The sequence below is a fragment of the Selaginella moellendorffii genome, unplaced genomic scaffold, assembly GCF_000143415.4.
Source record: "Selaginella moellendorffii unplaced genomic scaffold, v1.0 SELMOscaffold_5, whole genome shotgun sequence".
NCBI classification, from domain to species: Eukaryota; Viridiplantae; Streptophyta; class Lycopodiopsida; order Selaginellales; family Selaginellaceae; genus Selaginella; species Selaginella moellendorffii.
Genome location: NW_003314266.1, coordinates 421,544 through 441,950, shown reverse-complemented (window position 1 = coordinate 441,950; position 20,407 = coordinate 421,544). Strand labels below are relative to the sequence as shown.

General features: G+C 44.3%; 2 protein-coding genes across 2 annotated transcripts; one reads left to right on the top strand and one right to left on the bottom strand.

Moving 5' to 3' along the window:
* Nucleotides 1-7,894: 7,894 nt before the first annotated feature.
* On the bottom strand, nt 7,895-10,929 carry LOC9659646 (sialyltransferase-like protein 1). Its single transcript, XM_002964668.2, has 11 exons — nt 10,806-10,929; nt 10,355-10,461; nt 10,155-10,265; nt 10,021-10,098; nt 9,876-9,967; nt 9,627-9,828; nt 9,476-9,566; nt 9,358-9,416; nt 9,151-9,299; nt 9,015-9,096; nt 7,895-8,966 (listed from the first exon to the last, which is right to left on the bottom strand). The coding sequence occupies exons 1-11, from the start codon at nt 10,927-10,929 to the stop codon at nt 8,565-8,567; spliced, it is 1,497 nt and encodes a 498-aa protein (XP_002964714.2). The 3' UTR covers nt 7,895-8,564.
* Nucleotides 10,930-10,940: 11 nt separating this feature from the next.
* On the top strand, nt 10,941-12,296 carry LOC9659645. The gene is made up of 6 exons (XM_024669668.1): nt 10,941-11,132; nt 11,189-11,305; nt 11,371-11,581; nt 11,636-11,793; nt 11,851-11,967; nt 12,036-12,296. Exons 1-6 carry the CDS (start codon nt 11,010-11,012, stop codon nt 12,294-12,296), a joined length of 987 nt encoding a protein of 328 aa, XP_024525436.1. The 5' UTR covers nt 10,941-11,009.
* The last annotated feature ends 8,111 nt before the right edge of the window (nt 12,297-20,407 follow it).

Genomic DNA, 20,407 nt, shown 5'->3' with positions numbered 1-20,407 from the left:
TACCCATGTCCTTGCGTTAGACCATCGGTATGCTCAAATAACGCTAGACTCCATTTAGCTCCATTTTGCATATTGGTCCTGGCATTGGGATGCTAGATACTTTAGGACTGTGTAACGCACTCTATCTCTCTCCTCTTAAGCAAACTGGAAAAGGGGCAATTGCTTTATGAGAAAGCCCTTAGTGGCTATTCCCCCAAAGTTCCCCTTAAGCCAACTAGAAAAGGGGCAATTGCTTGATGAGAGAGCCCTTAGTGGCTATTTTATCCTCATTTATCCCCCAAGGTTCAAAGATCCACAGTGACAATATATCTAAATTTCATCCCATGATCACATGCGCTACACTCACCCCCCTTTCAAAGATGTCAATGTCCTCATTGACTATTGACTAGTAACCCCTATTGAGCCAAGGGGAACTAACACCTTCATTTCCACACTGAATCTACCAATCCTTCCATTGTGTAGACCAGCTATTCCATGTGAGGCAACTAGTCATCCACCCATACCATAGTCCCACGATGGATACCTTTGTCCGTGGATACTCCACACAAGAGGAAAGACGTGGATGCCCAATATGTACGATTTTAAATTTAAGGGTAGGAATATACCTTGCTCAAGGGTATATTATATTTTAAATAGCCACTAATCAATGGGAATCAAACCCGTGCCATTTGCTCCGATACCAACTATAGTGCACACTATCTCTCTCCCTTTAAGCCAACTGGAAAAAGGGCAATTACTTGATGAGAGAGCCCTTAGTGGCTATTTTATCCTTATTTATCCCCCAAGGTTCCAAGGATCCACGGTGACAGTATATCCAAATCTCATCCATGATCACATGTGTTACAGACTGTTCCAAGTCACTTGGTGCTTATGTCCCTTCGCTCCTTGGGCTATATGCTCGGGAGTTGTTCCGTGCTCTAATGCCATCGCTCTTTGGCTCTATGTTTGGGAGTTTAGCACCGTTCCTTCATTTAGTGGCCCTAGGCCTTGAAACTTAAGTTCCACACCACTGTCCTTTGAACACATGGTATGTGTCACATGGCATGTGACATGTGGCACATGGAGGGTTTAGGTTCCGTTTCGTGGTTATCCTATGGTAATTCACCATAAGATAAAGGGTAAAAACCATATGTGCTACATTTGGTATCAAAAGATGAGTCTCACTGAGTACTATCCAATGAGATTGGGCAATTAATCTTGTTGCATATGCAGAAATGAAAATGGTGATCCGAATGGGTACACGTTGAGTGCTAAGACTTCGCAATGGTTCCTTCAGTATGGATTTTGGTTACCTTTCTGTACCATATTACATGAGTTTGCTCTTGGGCTCATAAGAAGGATTGAGTTGTTCTATATGCACGAGTTTACGCTTAAGCTCGTGAGTGAGGCACATTAGCAACTCAAGGTCACGCTTTGAGTTGGCAGGATTAATATTAACCCATCGGTAGTTCCATGAGTTGTTCCATGTACCGTGGGTGAAAGTAAACCTCCCCTAGGTTTGCTATGAGTGGCAAATAGGTTGGTCCATAGCTGTTTAGCACGGCACTAATGGATCCTTCCTAGGCATGATTATGAGTGAACCAACCAAGACTGTAGGGATTAGTCTATTGGTTCGAGTAGTCATTGCCATGCTCTCTCATAAACTTTTCTTGGATTGAAATAAAGGTAGTGCGAACACAGGGTTGAGGTTTGGTCAAAGATGAGATCAAAAAGAGAGTCACTAGGGACGAAGGATCAATTTGTATGGAGGGTTTGGGTTCTACTTTGTGGTTATTCTATGGTAATTCACCATAAGATAAAGGGTAAAAACCACGTGCGCTACACATGGTATCGGAGCTGGGATAGCACTATGGAAACAAAGCCATCCATCCGTGAGTTTGATGGAGAAGGGTTTGAGGGATTCAAGATCCATCTTGAATCCTATCTCTTGTTTCATGGTTTGTTGGGGATTGTAGATGGGATAGAGTCATCACCAACTCTAGGCTCTAGTGCTGCTAAGGTGCATGATTGGAACCTTTGGGATTCCAAGGCTAAAGGGAGTATTGCGATATGCTTGTCCTTAAATGTTCTCTTTGCTGCCTCATCGATTCCAAAGTCCACTACAGCAGAGCTCTAAAAGTGGTTGAGTGACACCTACAGCACCAAGAGTGAAATGGATGTCTTCAACATTTATTCACAAATGGAGTCCTTAAGGCTAGAGGAAAATGGCAGTATCCAGACTCACATTGCCAAGCTCCAAGGCTTTTTCACACAACTTGCAACTACTAGGGCGAAGCACTGTCTCACGGATGAGCAGCAAAGGCTGCGGCTCTACAGGTCCTTGATGCTTGGTGAGAAGGTCAGCTGGCATGTCCTGTGTCCTGAGATGTTGGATGGCCAAGTTGAGAGCCTGCTTCTCCAACCAGGGATGACTTGGGCAAATGCCGTGAGGAGTCTTCACGACATTGAGGCCATGTAAAGCGAGAGAGCAAAAATCCTACAGCCTATGTATGCTTCGCGAGCTTCTGGTGATGCCAAGGTGGCAAAACCACATGCAGCTGCAAATGCCCAGAAAGGGCAAAATTCCATGGCATCTAGGCATGCCAAGCCCAGACTTGCCAAGAATCAGTGCACTCGCTGCTTGGAGATGAGCCATTGGCTCAAGATTGCATTGCTCTATAGCCTATCAAGCGACTAGCTACGACAGTGAAAGCCAATCTAATGGAATTGCTATAGAAAATGAGGCTATTGAGGAACTTTATAATGCAGAGGCAATTGCAGCACCAAGCAAGTGGCTCTTAAACTCTAGTTGTACTAATATTATGGGCAATAAGAAGAGTCTTTTCAAGTGTTATCAGCCGAGCATTGGAAAATGTGGTGTTCATTTAAGTGACAATACCACTTTCCCCATGGAAGGCATCGGGCAATTTTGGCTCTCACTTGATCATTGGCCTTTGATGGTCCCATGCACGTTTTTACCTTGCAATGAAACTTAATGTCCATCGCCAAGATATGTGATCAAAATGTAGTGGTAGTCTTTGATGCAAAGGGAGTCTCTTTGGTTGACTTTAATGACTTTCATATGCTTGGTACACAGTTGTTTCGTGGGCCACGCATTGAGGACTTGTATGAGATTACTGTTGCCAACCAAGTTCAAGCCTTTCAAACTATGGAGGCAGATTCTCATGTGGAGCTTTGGCATAAGAGACTTGGTCATGTCCATTACCAATCTCTTCAATGGATGAAATCCCAAGATATTGTTATTGGATTGGATTTCTAACATATCCCATCTATATTTTGTGAAGCTTGAGTTTTAGGCAAGCATCACCACCGGAATTTCTTGCCGAGCAAGCATTGAGCAATTGGACTTTTGGATTTCTGGACTTGATTTTTGCGGCCCTATGGACATGCCAAGTCATGATGGTGCAAGCTATTTCATCACATTCATTGATGACTATATCTGTCGAACATGCATCCACTTCTTGATGCATAAGAATGATGCAGTTGCTACCTTTCAAACGTACAAGGCCTATGTTGAAAATCTCTTTGGTCAAAAGATAAAAACTCTTTGAGTTGATGGTGGTGGTGAATACCTCAACAATGAGCTTCAGGGCATCTGTCATGATGTAGGCATACGATTGCAAGCCACAGCCCACTACACCCCCCAGCAAAATGGTGTTGCAGAAAGAAAGAATCGCACTCTTGTCAATATTACTCGTGCTTTGTTAGCTGATGCATATTTTAACAAGATGTTTTGGCAAGAGGCCATAGCCACAGGAATGCATGTCCAAAATCACCTTGCCACGGCTGCTTTGGATGGAAAAACCCCTAAGGCATTTTAGACAGGTTCTATTCCTGATGTATCCCACTTTTAAGTTTTCGGTTGTGCAGCATACGCATATACCCTTGATCAACTTCGGAAAAAGCTAGATCCCAAAAGTAAAAATTTCATCTTCGTGGGATATGCACAGGACAACACTATCGGGAGAAAAGCTTACAAGTTGTGGGATCTTGCGTCTTACAAGGCTCTTGTAAGCACAAACGTCATGTTCAATGAAGATGACTTTCCCATGTTTACAGAGGCTCTTCAAGATCCTTCTTTCATTGCTGAGACTCCACTTGTTCCTTTGATCCCACTTATGGGAGATGGTCCACTCTTGCCTCCGCCTCAAGATCCTATTCATGAGTTGCCACTAGAGATTCCATTGGGGAATCCTCCACTTCTGGACATGCTTGAACCAGCTGATGCTCCTCCAGTCGAGGACAAGCCTCTGACACCTCCACCACCTTGTTGACGTCGTGGCATGCCTAATCTGATGCTAGTTCTTGATCACCCCTAGGAACATTGGCCCTTGTTGAAAGTCCAGGAAAATGCTGAAGCAGATGCTGCAGAGCTTGATGACTTTTATGGCCTTGTTGACATTGGCATCCCCATGACCCATGATAAGGCCGTCTCAGGACCTAAGGCTCTATCTTGGATGGAAGCCATTGCAGAAGAAGTTTCTTCCATTCGGTTTAACAAAATTAATGTTCCAGTTAATTCAGCGCCACCAAGACGACATGTTTTGGATCCAAAATGGATTTTTTCCAAAAAGTATGGGAAAAATTGTCAAGTTGTACGTTATAAGGCACGGTTGATTGTTCGCAGTTTTTGCTAAGTTCATGGCCTTGATTATAATGAAACATTCTCACCAGTTGTAAAAATTGCCAGCCTCCATACTTTTTTTGCACTTGCGGCTGCTCGCAAATGGCAAGTCCACCATATGGATGTCAAAACTGCATTTTTGAATGGGGATTTGCAAGAGGACATCTATATGCATATACCTCCTGGTTTTGACCCTGGTGGCTGTACATGGCAATTGCAGAAAGCTTTATATGGCCTAAAATAGAGCTCTTATATTTGGTATCAAAATTTTGATGCCACCCTACGCACTCAGGGCTTTTGTCGCTGCCATGCTGATCATAATGTGTATGTGAATAGTCATGTTGAGAGCATGCTTATTGTGGCCCTCTGCGTTGATGATTTGCTCATTATGGGTGATGACATGGATGCCATTGCTGCTCTGAAAGCTGCTCTCAGCCAGCAATTCCAGATGAAGGACCTTGGCCAAGTCTCCTACTTTCTTGGCTTTGAAGTCACACGCGATCCTGAGTCTAGTGGCTACATTCTTAGCCAATGACATAAAGTCGAAGTCTTGTTGGATCGGTTTGGTATGTGTGATTGCCACCCCGTCAAGACCCCGATGGTTGTTGGTGCTATTGACCTCACAGTTGAGCAATCTGGTGAGCCTCTACCCAATAGGACTCCCTATTGGCATCTCATTGGTTGCCTCACATATTTGGCCCTGATGACTTGCCCTGACATCACATATGCAACTATTGCCTTGAGTCAATACAACACATCACCAACCACCATACATTGGCAAGCTGCCAAGTGTATCGTGAGATACCTCTGAGGCACTATGGACTACAACATTGCTTATTCAAGGGGTGATGCATCATTGACATGCTACATGGATGCTAGTTTTGCCAACAACAAAGGCCATCACTCGACTTCTGGCATTTGCATTTCCTTCTCAGGAGGTGCCATCACATGGGCCTCCAAGCAACAATCTGTGGTGGCACTTTCTAGTGCAGAAGCGGAGTACATCACACTCAATACTGGTAGCAGGGACATGGTCTAGCGATGGTTACTTGCTGAGCTGGGATGTGCACAAGCTGGCCCCACTACCTCTTGGTGTGACAACTAAAACAGCATTACCATGTCCAAGAACCCTGTCCACCATGCTCGCTCAAAGCACATTGAAGTCCAATTTCACTACGTGCATGAGTTGGTTGATGGTGGCATCTTGGCCATCCAACATCTCAGGACACAGGACATGCCAGCCGACCTTCTCACCAAGCCATTGGGGCCACACTAGTTTCAGCTCCTATGCGATAGATTTGGTTTGGTGAGTGGCTTCGGTTTGGGGGGAGTGTTACACATTGTGGACATTAGGGTTTTCCTGTTCTGTCCATTAGCGCGGTGCGCTTTGATCCCAATTTGTCTCAGAGCTGTAAAACGTTGAATATTGTTGCATGCCATTGCAGCTGGGGAGCTCTACCTGGATGAGCCTGCTTGCTTCTTGCCGGATCCATAGCGACGCACGGCGAGCCACCAGAGCCGGGTGGTATTCTAAAGCACCATTTTTGCTCACCAATGTCCTTGTTGAGAGTCACTAAGTGTCAATGAAGAACACAAAACAATATCCTCCATGTAGAGCTGTAAAACGTTGAATATTGTTGTGAAGCTTTGATACTGTCAACTTGAAATTTGTAGCAAAATAGACCACCTGTTCCCACAGGAGCAGCATTTCATAGACGTCAAATTCATATTCCAGTGGCTCGTAGATTTTAGATTGCCTCCTTAATATATTTCTATGTCGTGCACAACTGTGAGCCATAAAACTTTTTAACTTATTGTCTTTATAGTCCTACCGTGAAGCATTTAACTTCACAGTAGTGTTCGTCAGCGAATTGTTGTTAACAAACAAGTACCAAGAAAAAAATTAAAGAAAGCACAAACTTCGGATTCCATGTTCCCATGCGCTCCACGTTGTGGTAGTATAAAATGGCGTACTTTCCAGCCTAACGCTCACTCCTCTCTAGTGTGTTTCTTATAAGATCAATGGCTCTCACAGCAGCTCCAAAGTTCTACACCATCGAATCAGTTGCTTATCCTGGCTACTATGTTACTCATAAGGCACCCAGATTGTTCTCAAGTCCAAGGACGCGCTCAATCCCTTCCAGGATCCAGATCTAAAACTTATCCAAATTTTTATCATCTTGGTTTTGATGGGGAAACTCTTCTACAGCTGTGGTACAGGGACGAGTCATGGCAGTTCCTGAGCCAGGATACCAGTGGCCTCTCTGCGTTCGTGTTTTATAAACCACGGCTCCAAGAAAGCTCTCCGCTCCCAGGAAATCTCAACATCTCGACGCGTTGTCAAGATATAGCATCACTGCAAGCTTGTCTACGTTTGCTCAAAATGAAATGAAAGGCTACTGTTGGAGACTATGATCCGGCTGTCGAGGACGATTCTCTCCTCTGGTCTGTTGGCCAAAGCTCGGACGATCAAGTTTCGATCACAATGACTGGGAATTCGTCTGCGTTCTTGAGCCACACTTCCTCAAGTTCGAAATTCAAAGACGGGGTGCCGGTGGTGACATCCACCAGCGGTGGAAGCTCCCGGTGGAAGCTCGTCACTTATGGTAATCCTCTGGACTTGTGGCTAATTCCCTTTGATCTTCTCGTTGTGCTGCACAGAGCCTTCTCAAGTGTACAGGATTCTGTGTCACTGGTTTGGGCAGTACTTGACTTGGAAGCAGCAAAATGTGGACGTCACTTTCAAGGATGCAATCAAGCACAACGACGAGACAAATGTGGTTGCTGTTAGTCCAAACAACATTTCTCTTGATGGCATGGTTTGTAACTTTGATCTGACACTATCATCTTCGATCTCACATGTGTTATCATAATAGATATGGTACAAGGTCCCCGCCAGAGGCCGAGACGATACCACGTACTTCACCTCGTTCATCCTCATAAACAAGGTGACTGGTTTAGCACTCAAAGGGTCAACAAAGCACTCTTTGAAAACTTTGCAAACTGAACTTGACGATCATCGCAGGTGCTATTGACTCAATATGATCCTCTCGACTACGACTTCGTGTGGTCTGAGAACCGATTTCAGGCTTCAAACACGGACTATCTCGCGATCAAGCTGGATGGAACAAATTTGCAGTGGGCTCTGCAGAACGATGATCAGTACCAGAACAGTGCGTGGTACCGTCCTCTCACGCTCCGCCCAGCATCTGCAAACCAAGGATATCTTGAGCAGCAGGCCTGGAAATTCAATCCAGTGGTGGCAGGCAGTTAACCATGAACCATGCTGTACTCATTACCAGTTTTCTTCTTGCAAATAAAACTCCCTGTTTGATCATGATCGGCTCGATCATCGTCTCTGCAAACACGATGATCTCAGGCTAATCTCCGGCAAGATCGCCTCAGCTCCCAGGATCTTCGAGATGTCCCCCGACTTCGTAAGCCCAGAGCGGCGATGTCTAGATTCTTTCACACCATGCCGGCTCGCAGCGGCGTCTTGTGCTCCAGGCCTGGCCAGAAAGATCTTGTTGGATCGAAGTCCTGTCTCTTGGATGATCGCGATTGACGGCCAAGCTGGTCGCATCGTCCGGTCCCTCAAGATCCACAGCTTCCACCTGAAAGGAATGCTGCCGGATCAAGCCACGTTCGTCTGCGTTCTAGCTGCGTGTAGCCACGCTGGTCTGCTCGAAGTTGCGTACGAGATCTTCTGCTCCATCACTGTGAACTACGGGCTTTCCTTACTCGGAGATCACTGCCGCTGCATGGTTGATCTCCTCGGATGCTCTGGCCAGTAGGAAGAGGCCGATGCATGCCATCGCAGCCGGGGAGCTCTGCCTGGACGAGCCTGTTAGCTTCTTGCCGGATCCATAGTGACGCACGGCGAGCTGCCAGAGCCGGGCAGTATGCTAAAGCGCCAGTGTTGCGTCCTCGTCGAGAGTCACTAAGATTTTTTTTGTTTCCCATGGCTGCGCTGCTGCTCCTGCTGTGGTCTGATGCACACCAGGTCCTCGAGCTTGTTGCCGTCGATCTTGTACATGGTGACGCCTTCCATGGCGCGGTAATGGTGTTGAGCTTCACTTCTCAGGGAGTTCACGCTTGTTTTCTCCCACTTTGCGTAGTTTGAGTTCTTGCGGGTCTCGTTCATGTCTTTTGATCCTGACAGGCGTCCATTTCGAGATGAACTTCCCCATACTTTGCAGTTCTTGAAAGCTCCCTGGTCTTTGCCTGGCTTTCGTTTGAGTCCCATTGCTGCGTAGTAGGCTGCGTTTACTGTCGGTCGGGTCGGAATGACCGACCAGTCTTGCTTTCTGGCTTCTCGCATTGGAGAATGCAGCCTCATTGTCTGTATGCACGGAGACTGTCAATGATAATCCATAGTCGTTCTTCTTACCCCGAGGCATTCCAACAGTTGATAGTAGGCTCTGCCTTGTAGTGGATTGTGTCCCTTGCGAGGAGCCGAGAAGTAACGAGTCCTATAGATGAAAAGAATGGTACAATGATAAGTTGGAAGGAGTGTGAGTCAATACCATTCCGTGTAGCCTGGATCCACCGTAAAACCATACATATCCACCGAGTCACACATTGACAAGGCGAGCTCCAAAGACTTAATGCCTGTCCCTTTCGCTCCCCGACGGAAAACTACACCTTGGAACAAGTAGACAGGATTCGGAAGAAGCTGTAAAAGATAAAACTCAGTTAGCAAACCGCATAGCAAGCGTCAAAGGCCCTATTACTTTTATTTTAGCGTTGAAGTCCCGATGGATAACACTCTTGATAATCAACACTTCATCATCTGCAAAAATCCTCTTTTGCATTAAGCCAGTACTTCGTTCATAGACTTCTACTACGTACCAGATCCCTTTGCAACCTCAAGCAGGTTTCTTACTACTCCACGAGCCATCAATCGAAAACTCCGTTTCATGCCAACATGCTTTGCGTATTTCTGTGAAATGAAAGCAACTTTTGCGAGCTCAGTAGTACGCAACCTTTGTGAGGTGATTACCGTGGTCACTGGTGCCTCATTGTCTCGGATGACAATATCGTGAGCATCTATCTCCTTTCCAAACTCCGTCTTTAAAAGGTCGCCCGAGTTTCCCACCACCGCACACGTCCTAAACTGGCGCGGCCAAAACGGTGGCTTTGGCGGTAGTATCAACTCGAGATGTTCTTCGCACAGGCTTCGGTTGGAACAGTTAGCTGCACCCCTGCACAACTAGATTAAAAACTTCCATCAACATCAAGCTTAGCTTACAGTTGAGCTATTCGTTTTGCAGCGTAGTCCATCCAGCCATCGGGACGTGCATCCAAATACTCGCGAGTCAATATCGTTGTGACGTTTCGATACTGCAAACTCAAAAGTGTTATTTGAATCAAGAGCAAAACTTGCAGCAAAGTACCTGTTCCCACAGGAGCAGCGTCTCGCAGACGTCAAATTCATATTCCAGTGGCTCGTAGATTTTGAACTGCTCATTACGCTGTACCGAGTAAACTTGTAAGCTTCGATCACGCAAAACTATTTCTAGTTGCTTACCCAGGTACTATTTGTTCCCTCCGGATATTTCAGCACGATCTTGCAAGCATCCTTCACGGTTGCAGTCAATCCAAGCCCATTTCTTTCCTGTAAAAAGAAAGCATTGAAGTATCACTACTCTCCAACGAAGAAAACAAAGGAAAGAACATATAAGATCGAGAAAATTGGACACCAGCGCCGCAATCGCGAGTGGGAGCGACAGTAGCAAGGGTCGCTGCCGTCGCTGCTGCTTGGGCGGCTGCTTCCATGCCATTTTCTCCTACGCACTGATCAAGCGCGCTCGTCCCTGTAAACCTAGCTCGCTCAGCTGTCAGATTAAAGAAGACTCAGTTAATTAACATGTTAATGGAGGTAGAGCAATCGGCTGCAGTCCGATAGGTCACCAGTTCACTCGTGGTTGCCTCCTTCGCCAAATAATTTCTTCTAACAAAACAAGCGTTGCGACGCCTAAAATAATGATTTCTAAGTTTTTATATTATTAACTTACATTTATTAATTTTCATCTTTTTGTGACTTTACCCTTATCAATAAATAAATTTAATATTTGTTAGATATTATATCACTAATATATTCATTAAAAATAATTTTAAAACATTTTTTATTACACCATGGATAAGCTTGCTTATAACTCAACCTTTCAACCAACGCTACCAGGCACAAAAAACACATGGGATATGGCAGGCACAAAGTCAGTGTAAGAAGCGTAAGGAAGTGGAAGACAGTGTGAAACACATGGGATAATGCGAGAGAAGCTTGCCACTATATAAATTGGCATACGTTCAAAGAGCTCTATAACTTCACACTCATCCCTTTGGCTTCTCAAAAGCTTTAGTCTTTTCTTAAGAGTTTAGAGACATGGCTCTCACAGCAGCTCCAAAGTTCTACACCATCGAGTCCGCTGCTTATCCTGGCTATTGCATTACTCAGCAAGGCACCCAGATTGTTCTCAGGTCCAAGGACGCGCTCAACCCCTTCCAGGTAAAATCTTTGGAAACTTTGCCGGTTGTCGATCATCATGGGAAACTCTTGTGCAGCTGTGGTACAGGGATGAGTCATGGAACTTGCTGAACCAGGACTCCGCGTTCGTGTTTGTAAACCACGGCTCTAAGAAAGCTCTCCGGTCCCAGGCACACTCAACGTCTCGAAGCAAGGTAAACAGAAAACAGTATTCATACTATACACTGTTGCTGATCATATGGAATTTTGATGGCAAAAGGCTACTATTGGAGACTATGATCCGGCAGTCCAAGACGATTATCTCCTGTGGCGTATTTCCGGGAGCCACGAAAATCAAGTCTTGATCACCATGACTGGAAACAAGTCATTTTTTCTGAGCCACACTTCCTCAAGTGCTAGCTTCAAGGATGGGGTGCCAGTGGTGACATCCAACAGCGATGGAAACTCCCACTGGAAGCTCGTCACTTACGGTAAGCATATGATTTGTTCTTCTCGGTTGTGGTTCATATGATGATGCTGCACAGAGCCTTCTCAAGAGTACAGGATTATATGCGACTGGTATGAGCAATACTTGACTTGGAAGCAGCAAAATGTGGATGTAACTTTCAAGAATGCAGTCAAGCACAACGATGAGACAAACGTGGTGGCTATTCATCCAAGCAACGTTCCTCTCGACGGCATGGTTTGTACTTTTTGTCGTTCTTTGTAATCATATCTCATTCTATTTTATTACATATAGACATGGTACAAGGTTCCCGCTGGAGGAAGAGATGATACCACGTACTTCACCTCGTTCGTTCTCATAAACAAGGTGACTGGTCTTGCTCTCAAGGGGTCAACCAAGCCGGGAGACAAGGTAACTAGTGCACACTGTTGAAAACTTGAAGAAGTTCGCAAACTAAACGAATTGGATGATCATGGCAGGTGCTCTTGACTCAATATGATCCTCTCGACTACGGTTTCGTGTGGTCTGAGAACCGATTCCAGGCTTCAAAAACGGACTATCTCGCGATCAATCTGGATGGAACCAACTTGCAGTGGGCTCTGCAGAACGACAATCAGTATCAGAACAGTGCGTGGTATCATCCTCTCGTGCTTCGCCCGGCATCTGCAAACCAAGCATTTGGTACGCAGCAGGCCTGGAAATTCAATCCAGTGGTGGCAGGGAATTTATCAGCCACATAAGGGACCGCTTACCACTTTTCTTCTTGCAAATAACAAGGCTTTTCACGGGAAAAAGAAGCTGAGCACTCCCCATTTGTTTCCTTTTCCCATGGAAGCCATCAGCTTTCGTTCATTTCCAGTGTCTGCAAGGATCGAAGATTTAAGGAAAAACAAAAACATTATGACTATCGACTATCATTCCATAAAACCATACATATCCACCGAGTCTAGAATTTACTACGTACCAGATCCCTTTGCAACCTCAAGCAGGTTTCTTACGACTCCACGAGCATCAACCGAAAACTCCGTTTCATGGCAATATGCTTTGTGTATTTCTGTGAAATGTAAAATAAATAAATAAATAAACTTTTGTGAGCTCTCAGTAAGATGCAAGCTTTAGATGATTACCGTGGTCACTGGTGCCTCATTGTCTCAGATGACAATATCGCGAGCATCTATCTCCTTTCCAAACTCCGTCTTCCAAGTTTCCCACCTGTCTCAAACTGGCGCGGCCAAAACAATGGCTTTGGCGATAGTATATGTTCTTGGAACAGTTAGCTGCACCCCTGCACAACGATATAAAAGACTTCCATCAACGTCAAGCTTAGCTTACAGTTGTGCTATTCGTTTCGCAGCGTAGTCCATCCAGCCATCGGGAAGTTTCCGATGCTGCAACCTCAAAGTGTTACTTCCAGAGCAATGAAGAGCAAACTTTGCAGGAAAATACCTGTTCCCAGTTTCGCAGACGTCAAATTCGTATTCCAGTGGCTCGTAGATTTTGAACTGCACATTACGCTATACCAAGGATAAGCAAATAGATTTTGCAAGCATCCGAAACAAATGAAAGAGAAGACGAGGAGATGGAATAAAATATGATCCAGAAACTTACCATGATGCTGGACCGACTCAAGCGTAGAAGCGTCCAAATCTCGTAAGAAAAAGAAAAATCCAGGGCGCTGCAAGCCTACATTTCTCTCGCAAGAAAGACCGATCAATTCACATCCAACAATCGCAGCGAGATTTTGCCTCACCTTCGCCGATCAGGGACGCCAGCGACAGTTCGCTGCCGCCGCCGCTGCTTGGGCGGCTGCTTCTATTTTTCGCTTCCTCCTCCCTCGCATTCTCTGTAAACCTAGCCAATCGCCTGCAGTCCGATAGGTGACTAGTTCGATCCTACTTGCCTCCTTTTCCCTCGATGAATTCCCATGCGCTCCACGAGGTTGTGGTGGTATAAAATGGGCCTAGATCTCAGAGTTACTCTAGCTCTTAAAAATGGAACCTCTCACAGCAGTTCCAAAGCTCTACACCATCGAGTCCACTGCTTGTCTTGGCTACTGCATTACTCAGCAAGGCACCCAGATTGTTCTCAAGTTCAAGGATGCGCTCAATCCCTTCCAGGTATCAATCTGTGTCAATCCAGATCTAGCATCTTGGTTTTGATCTCTTGTGCAGCTCTGGTACAGGGATGAGTCATGGCAGTTCCTGAGCGAGGATAACAGTGACCTCTCCGCGTTGGTGTTTATAAACCACGGCTCCAAGAAAGCTCTTCGCTCCCAGTCATCCTCAACTTCCCGGAGCACTGCCAAGGTATATAAATCACGACAAGTTTGTCTCACACTTGAATTTTTCTCTATCCAGCTCTGATCCAGCTTACTGTTGGAGATTATGATCCGGCAGTCGAGAGCAATTCTCTCCTCTGGTCTATTTCCGGAAGCTCGGACGATCAAGTCTTCGTCACAGAGACTGGGAATTCGTCCGTGTTTTTGAGCCACACTTCGTCGTCGAGGTCCAGCTTTAAAGACGGAGTGCCAGTGGTGACATCTTCCCAGGGTGAAAACTCTAGGTGGAAGATCGTTGCTTATGGTAATCCTCTAGACTTCTGGTCAATTCCTTTTGATTTTTCTCGTTGTGCTGCACAGTGCCTTCGCATGTGTACAGGATTCTGTGCCACTGGTTTGGCAATTACTTGACTTGGAAGCAGCAAAATGTGGACGTAACTTTCAAGGATGCAATCATGCACAACGACGAGACAAACGTGGTGGCTGTTAGTCCAAACAACATTTCTCTCGACGGCATGGTTTGTGACTTTGTCTGACACTATCATCTTGGATCTCATTCGTATTATTGTAATAGGCATGGTTCAAGGTTCCTGCTGGTGGCCGAGACAATACCACGTACTTTACCTGGTTTATCCTAATAAACAAGACTGGTCTAGCACTCAGGAGACAAGGTAAGTCCTAAAACTTTTGAAGGACTTTGCAAGCTAAACAAAAGATACCTTTCATGGCAGGTGCTCTTGACTCAATTTGATCCTCTTGACTACGGTTTTGTGTGGTCTGAGGACCGATTCCAGGCTTGAAACACGGACTATGTGACCATCAATCTGGATGGAACGAACTTGCAGTGGTCTCTGCAGAACGACGATCAGGACCAGAACAGTGCGTGATATCATCCTCTCGTTCTTCGCCCAGCATCTGCAAACCAAGGATATGTTGAGCAGCAGACCTGGAAATTCAATCCAGTGAACAATGTTTAGCTGGGACTTTTATGTTCATAAATGAGATGAGAAGATGCTAGATCTATGCATGAATGTTCATATGAATAATTACACTTCTAAATGTTTAATCAGCTGCAGTATGATCAATGTCACCAGTTTTTGTAATCAATTCATATACTTCCCAAAAAAACGAATGTGTTTAGGTTGGCAAAAAGGGAAGACGGTTAACTAATAAATATTCTGTATTAGCGTTCTTAAAAAATATTCTTGTGTAATAAATTAAAATTTGAATTGTCAAGGTATAAATTACTGACTTCATTGCTCTAAATGAAATCTTCAAGGCAACTGTTGGAGACTATGATCCGGTAGTTGAGGACAATCCTCTCCTCTGGTCTGTATCCGCAAGCTCGGATGATCAAGTCTCCATCACAATGACTGGGAATTCGTCCGTATTCTTGAGCCACACTCCAGCTTTAAAGACGGGGTGCCAGTGGTGACATCCACCCATGGTGGAAACTCCTAGTGGAAGCTTGTCACTTATGGTAAGCTCATGAATCATATGACTTGCTCTTCTCAGTTATGCTTATATAATCTCTTTGTGTCACAGTGCCTCTCAGGATCACAGGATCCTGTGTCACTGGTTTTGAAATCATTTGACTTGGAAGCAGCAAAACGTGGACGTAACTTTCAAGGATGTGGTCAAGCACAACAACAAGACAAATGTGGTGCTTGTCGGTCCAAACAACATTTCTCTTGATAGCATGGTCTGCAACTTTGATTGTAACACCATGATCTTGGATTGCACACTAATGTTAGTAGCCATAGACATAGTACAAGGTTCCCAAGGGAGAAACAATACCACACACTTCACCTCATTTGTCCTCCGTGAACGAGATGATTGGTTTGGTACTCAAGTGGTCAACCAAGCCAAAAGATTCAAGGTACTTTTGAAAAATGTGAAGAACTTTGCAAACTAACACTTTCCAAAACCCTAAAGACTCATTCTTAAAGAAACTTTTTTTAAATTTCCCTTTGGCATATGTCTCTTTTGGTTTGGCTCATTTACTAAACATGGACCCCAACTTTATTGTGTTCCCCTTTTGCAGATTATCATTGAATACAACTTGAAAATTATATTTAACACTTCCTTGTAGTTGGTTGGGTTCTAATGCATCACCCCACCTTGAGCCCAGGTCTGCAAGCTTAATATGAAGGCATGGAATGCATTCATATCCGTGACAAGGATCCTCTTCACCATAAATGCATTCATATATTCTTGAATGGTTCTTACTTGCTTCAGCCTATTTAACTCATCTTTTAAGTGCAAAGTAGTATTTGGCAAAACATAAGTTGCACAAATCCTTGCTTTTATCATTTCCCAAGTGGCTACCAATCTTTCGTTGGCTTTTGTTGTTTTCCACCAAAATTTAACATTATCTCTTAAGTATGGTTTTGCACATAGGACTTTCTCTAAGTTTAGTATCCTGTGAAAAACTAAATCTAAAAATATTCTTGATTTAGTTTACTTTAGGGTTAGGGCTTTTCTCAACTAACCACAACATTCGAAAATAGTCCTCCATATCATAAAATCAATCCTCCACCACCTTATAGTCATTCATTCCCTTGAAGACTGGTGAGGGCTTTGGTTTGTACATGGGAACTATTTGGGGGATTGATTTCACTTCGATTTGTTCAACTTTATTTGGTTTTTCCTCAATCCCCATCAAAGGGTCTATGCCTTCTGCATTACCAGCCTCTATAGTCTTTTGCTTTTTCTTTCGCTTTTTGTCATGCTTTAATTTGTTTATGAAGGTCTATAGTAGGGTATTGGTCTGTGCCAATTGTCCTTCTAGAACGTTTAATTAAGCCTTGAATGATTGAACCTCTCCACTAGACTTTTATTTGGAAGATTCCTTACTTAAGTCCTCCTTGTGCAAGGATTCCTCATCCATAGCTTCTTGTTCGATTTGAGGCTTTAGCTTCAGAGGAGGTTTTGTCTCTGCCTTAGTTCTTTTATGCCCTGCTTTAGCCATCTCTCAACAATCCGTCTTTATACTTCACTAGAACTGAGGAAAAAATTTCGATACCAAATTGTAAGCCACGAATTTTTCCTTTCCAATTTATTATATTAATTCGTCTATCCAACCACTATAGCCTTGGCCTTAGTTAAGTTCCCTAACCAAAATTTCTATCTACTATATTAGCTCTTACTTGGTCCTACTTAGTTTCAACTATTTACTTCGTGAGCAACAAAGCATTACCTATCCGTCCATAGATTCCCACACTCTTTCTCAATTAGACTTAAGGTTTGGCTACAGTCCCCACAGGCATGAGCAGTCAAGCATACCAAACCTCCAGGTTCCTAACATCCCTTGGTATAACAAGAGTTGATTATGGAACCCTTTAAATCCCAAGCCTTGGATGAAAAACTTGCTTCAAGAAATCGGGGGGAAACACTGTGGCCTAACGGCCCAGTATGGGTACCCCTACTCCCTCAATTCCATCCTGCAAGAAAGGCCCAAACCCCTAAAAAGGGCAAGGATCAATGAGCCACAAGGTACTTAAGTGGGGCACCACTTCACATAAGCCAAGAGCACCATAGTCGGTTTCCCTTTTGGGAGTGGGAGCTGCTCTTGAGCACTTTCTTGGGTGGCCTCTTCGACACCACTTGAATTTATGCTCACTCCCACCCAAGGCCCCTAAGCCCCAACTTCAACTTCAAGTTAGTTTGGAAATATTACTGAAGAGTTCCTTCAAGATTGCTTCTTGGACCTCATTATCTCTATTGTACTTTTGGAACCCTCTATAGCCCCCTCAGGAGACATGTGCTTTGGTCTTTCACCCCATGATCTGTATTAGTTTTGAACTCGGTCTCAAACTCAATTTTGGACTTGACCTCAGACTCGGTCTCAGACTCGATTTCGGATTTAATCTCAGACTCGATCTCAAACCTAACCTTGGACTCTATCTTGGACTTAATCTTGGACTCAGTCTTGGACCCGATCTTGGATCTCAGACTTGATCTCAAACTCGGTTTCGGACTCGGTGTCAAACTTGGTCTTGGATTTGGTTTCGAACTCGATCTCAGACTCGGTTTCAAAATCAGTCTCAAAGTCAGTCTCGGACTCGATCTCAGACTCAATCTCATTCGATGAACTCTTTGTCATTTTGGTTATGCTTTTGGCTAATAACACCTCAGGGAGTTGGTTCCTTACAAGAAGACATAGACCTTTTGGTAGGGATTGAGTCAAAACCGAACAAGGTTGAACAAACTAAAGTAGAATCAGTTTCTTAAGTAGTTCCCAAGTACAAACCAAAGCCCCCACCAGTCTTCAAGGGAGTGAAAAACTTTAAAATGGTGGAAGATTAGTTTTACAATATGGAAGATTACTTCTAAGCATTGTAGTTATCAAGCTTGGAAAAGGTCCCATATGCAAAACTATATTTATTAAATAATGCTAAGTGTTTGTGGAGAATAACAAAGGCCAATGAAGGACTAATGGTCACTTGGAATGATGTAGCGCACGTGTTTTTGACCCTTTATCCTATGGTGGTTTACCATAGGATAACACCACGAAACGGAACCTAAACCCTCTTTGTGCCACGTGATAGATGCCACGTGTCACATGCCACGTGTCCATGCCACGTGTCCATAGGAACCCGAGGTTCAGGGCCTTAGGCCACTGAACGAAAGAACGGTGCCAAACTCCCAAACATAGAGCCAAGGAGTGACGGAACTGAACCACGGAGCAACTCCCGAGCATACAGCCTAAGGAGCGAAGGGACAGGAGCCCGGAGCGACTTGGAACAGTCCTGGAGCAACCAACATCCCATTGCCAGGACCAGCACGCAAAACGGAGCCAAACGGAGTCTGGCGCTATTTCGGCATACCTGTGGCCTAACGTGAGGATATGGGTACTCCACCAGCTAGCATGGAATGGAACTTGAGCTTAGACCCAAGCCGGACGCAGAACAAGGATAGGCACGCAAGTGGGAGCTAGACTATGCCTCAGGTTGGTCGACCATGCCCAACCTACCCACTATCCCTACTATACATTTGGAACCCCCCACAGCCCCCCCCCCCCCCTGAAAAAAATATGCTTTAGGCTTTCACCCCAAGCCTCCCTTAGTATCAGGAGTTAGTCTCTAGGACAAGTTCAAAACTTACTAAATATGGAATGGCGCTAGATTGCGAATTTGGACACGGGACGAACACCATTGTGTTCAGGTCGATCTCTACGTTCCGTAGATATGCCAAATGAGCAAATCTGGACGCTTTCCATAAATAGCATTTGGGACCGAAATGAGACTAACACAAAGGGCATGATAGCGAGGGTGTTTGGCAAACACGGTAAGCTATCATCTAGCGATATTGAGGGACCAAGCTCAATATCACGGGGGTTCCCAACACTAGCAAGTGCAAGCCAATATCATGAGTTTCTCATCACCGTGTCAAGTCTGCTTGACTAAATGACAACTTAGGATTTCCTTCCTTAGTGCCCTTCCGGTCTAAGTGCACATGTGATGACCAGTTTCTCAACTAGCTTAGGCGGAGACTGATAACAGGCTCAGCAATACCGACCTCCTGCCATTGTGGCAGTAAGGTAAGAGTGTCCGTAAGGACTAGTCGACAGGTAACTTTCGATACCCGAAGTCACATTCGCGACAAATGATGAAGGCAAGGAACAATACAACTTATGTTCTTCCAAATACTACTCTTGAATAGGTTTATAGCCAAAAGGATACTTGTCACAGACATGGGTGATATGGATGTGTTCCATGCCTTCAAGTTTATAGGCTTGGGCTTGAGGTGAGGTGATGCATTAAAATTTAACTAACTATAAGGAAGCATTAGATGTAGCTATTAAAGTGTATTTCAATGATAATATGCAAAAAGGGAACACAATATAGTTGGGGTTTACATTGAGCAAAGGAGCCAAACTAAAGGGGGTATATGGTAAAAGAAAATTCAAAATAAGTTTCTCTAAGAATGAGTTCTTAAGATTTTGGGAAGGTAGATCTAGTGGCTAAAGAGCAAGTACGTGGGGAAGTCAGGTAAAAAGGGATAAACCCACTGATAAGAAAATAAAATTTGCTAGCAACATGGGAAAGAATATACATTTCAATTGTGGTGAAGCAAGACACTTTTTGAGAGAATGTCTTTACCTAAAAAAGTCCAGAGTCAATATGGCTATCAAGTTGGGTGAAGTCCAAACTGAGGTATATGATTCAGTCCTTAACTCAAAATTACTCATTACACAAGCAACTTTGGTAGAGAGTCATTTGCGACATCTACTAGCCCTCCAAGGGAAGCTCAAAGGTAACTTTGTTAAGTTTCTTATTAATATGGGTGCTTTAGATAATTTTATGGCTGCAAACATAATCCAGCAAGCCAGACTAATGGTGTAGTGGCTGGGTGAACCAAAGACTATAAAGTTTATTTAAGGTAGCTAAGCACCAATGAGGTACTTCAATAAGCAAGAGTCGAAATAGAGATATGGAAAGTGGATATAGATTTTACTATGTTAGATATGGTGAGATTTAATGTGATCTTCAGGATGGATTAGTTCAATTAGTTTGTGGTAGCCTTGCATGGATAAGGTAAAAACCTTATGGCACTAGCGAATGCCTGAAG

What these genes read in the sequence shown, in the direction of transcription:
- LOC9659646 (XM_002964668.2), bottom strand. Translation starts at nt 10,929, where the DNA reads ATGCCAATTTATATAGTGGCAAGCTTCTCTCGCATTATCCCATGTGTT. An exon ending in AGGGAACAAATAGTACCTGG is followed by an intron (nt 10,099 to 10,154) that starts GTAAGCAACTAG and finishes TACTCGGTACAG; the next exon opens with CGTAATGAGCAGTTCAAAAT. An exon ending in AACTGTTGGAATGCCTCGGG is followed by an intron (nt 8,967 to 9,014) that starts GTAAGAAGAACG and finishes CCGTGCATACAG; the next exon opens with ACAATGAGGCTGCATTCTCC.
- LOC9659645 (XM_024669668.1), top strand. Translation starts at nt 11,010, where the DNA reads ATGGCTCTCACAGCAGCTCCAAAGTTCTACACCATCGAGTCCGCTGCT. An exon ending in CTGGAAGCTCGTCACTTACG is followed by an intron (nt 11,582 to 11,635) that starts GTAAGCATATGA and finishes GATGCTGCACAG; the next exon opens with AGCCTTCTCAAGAGTACAGG. An exon ending in CAACCAAGCCGGGAGACAAG is followed by an intron (nt 11,968 to 12,035) that starts GTAACTAGTGCA and finishes TGATCATGGCAG; the next exon opens with GTGCTCTTGACTCAATATGA.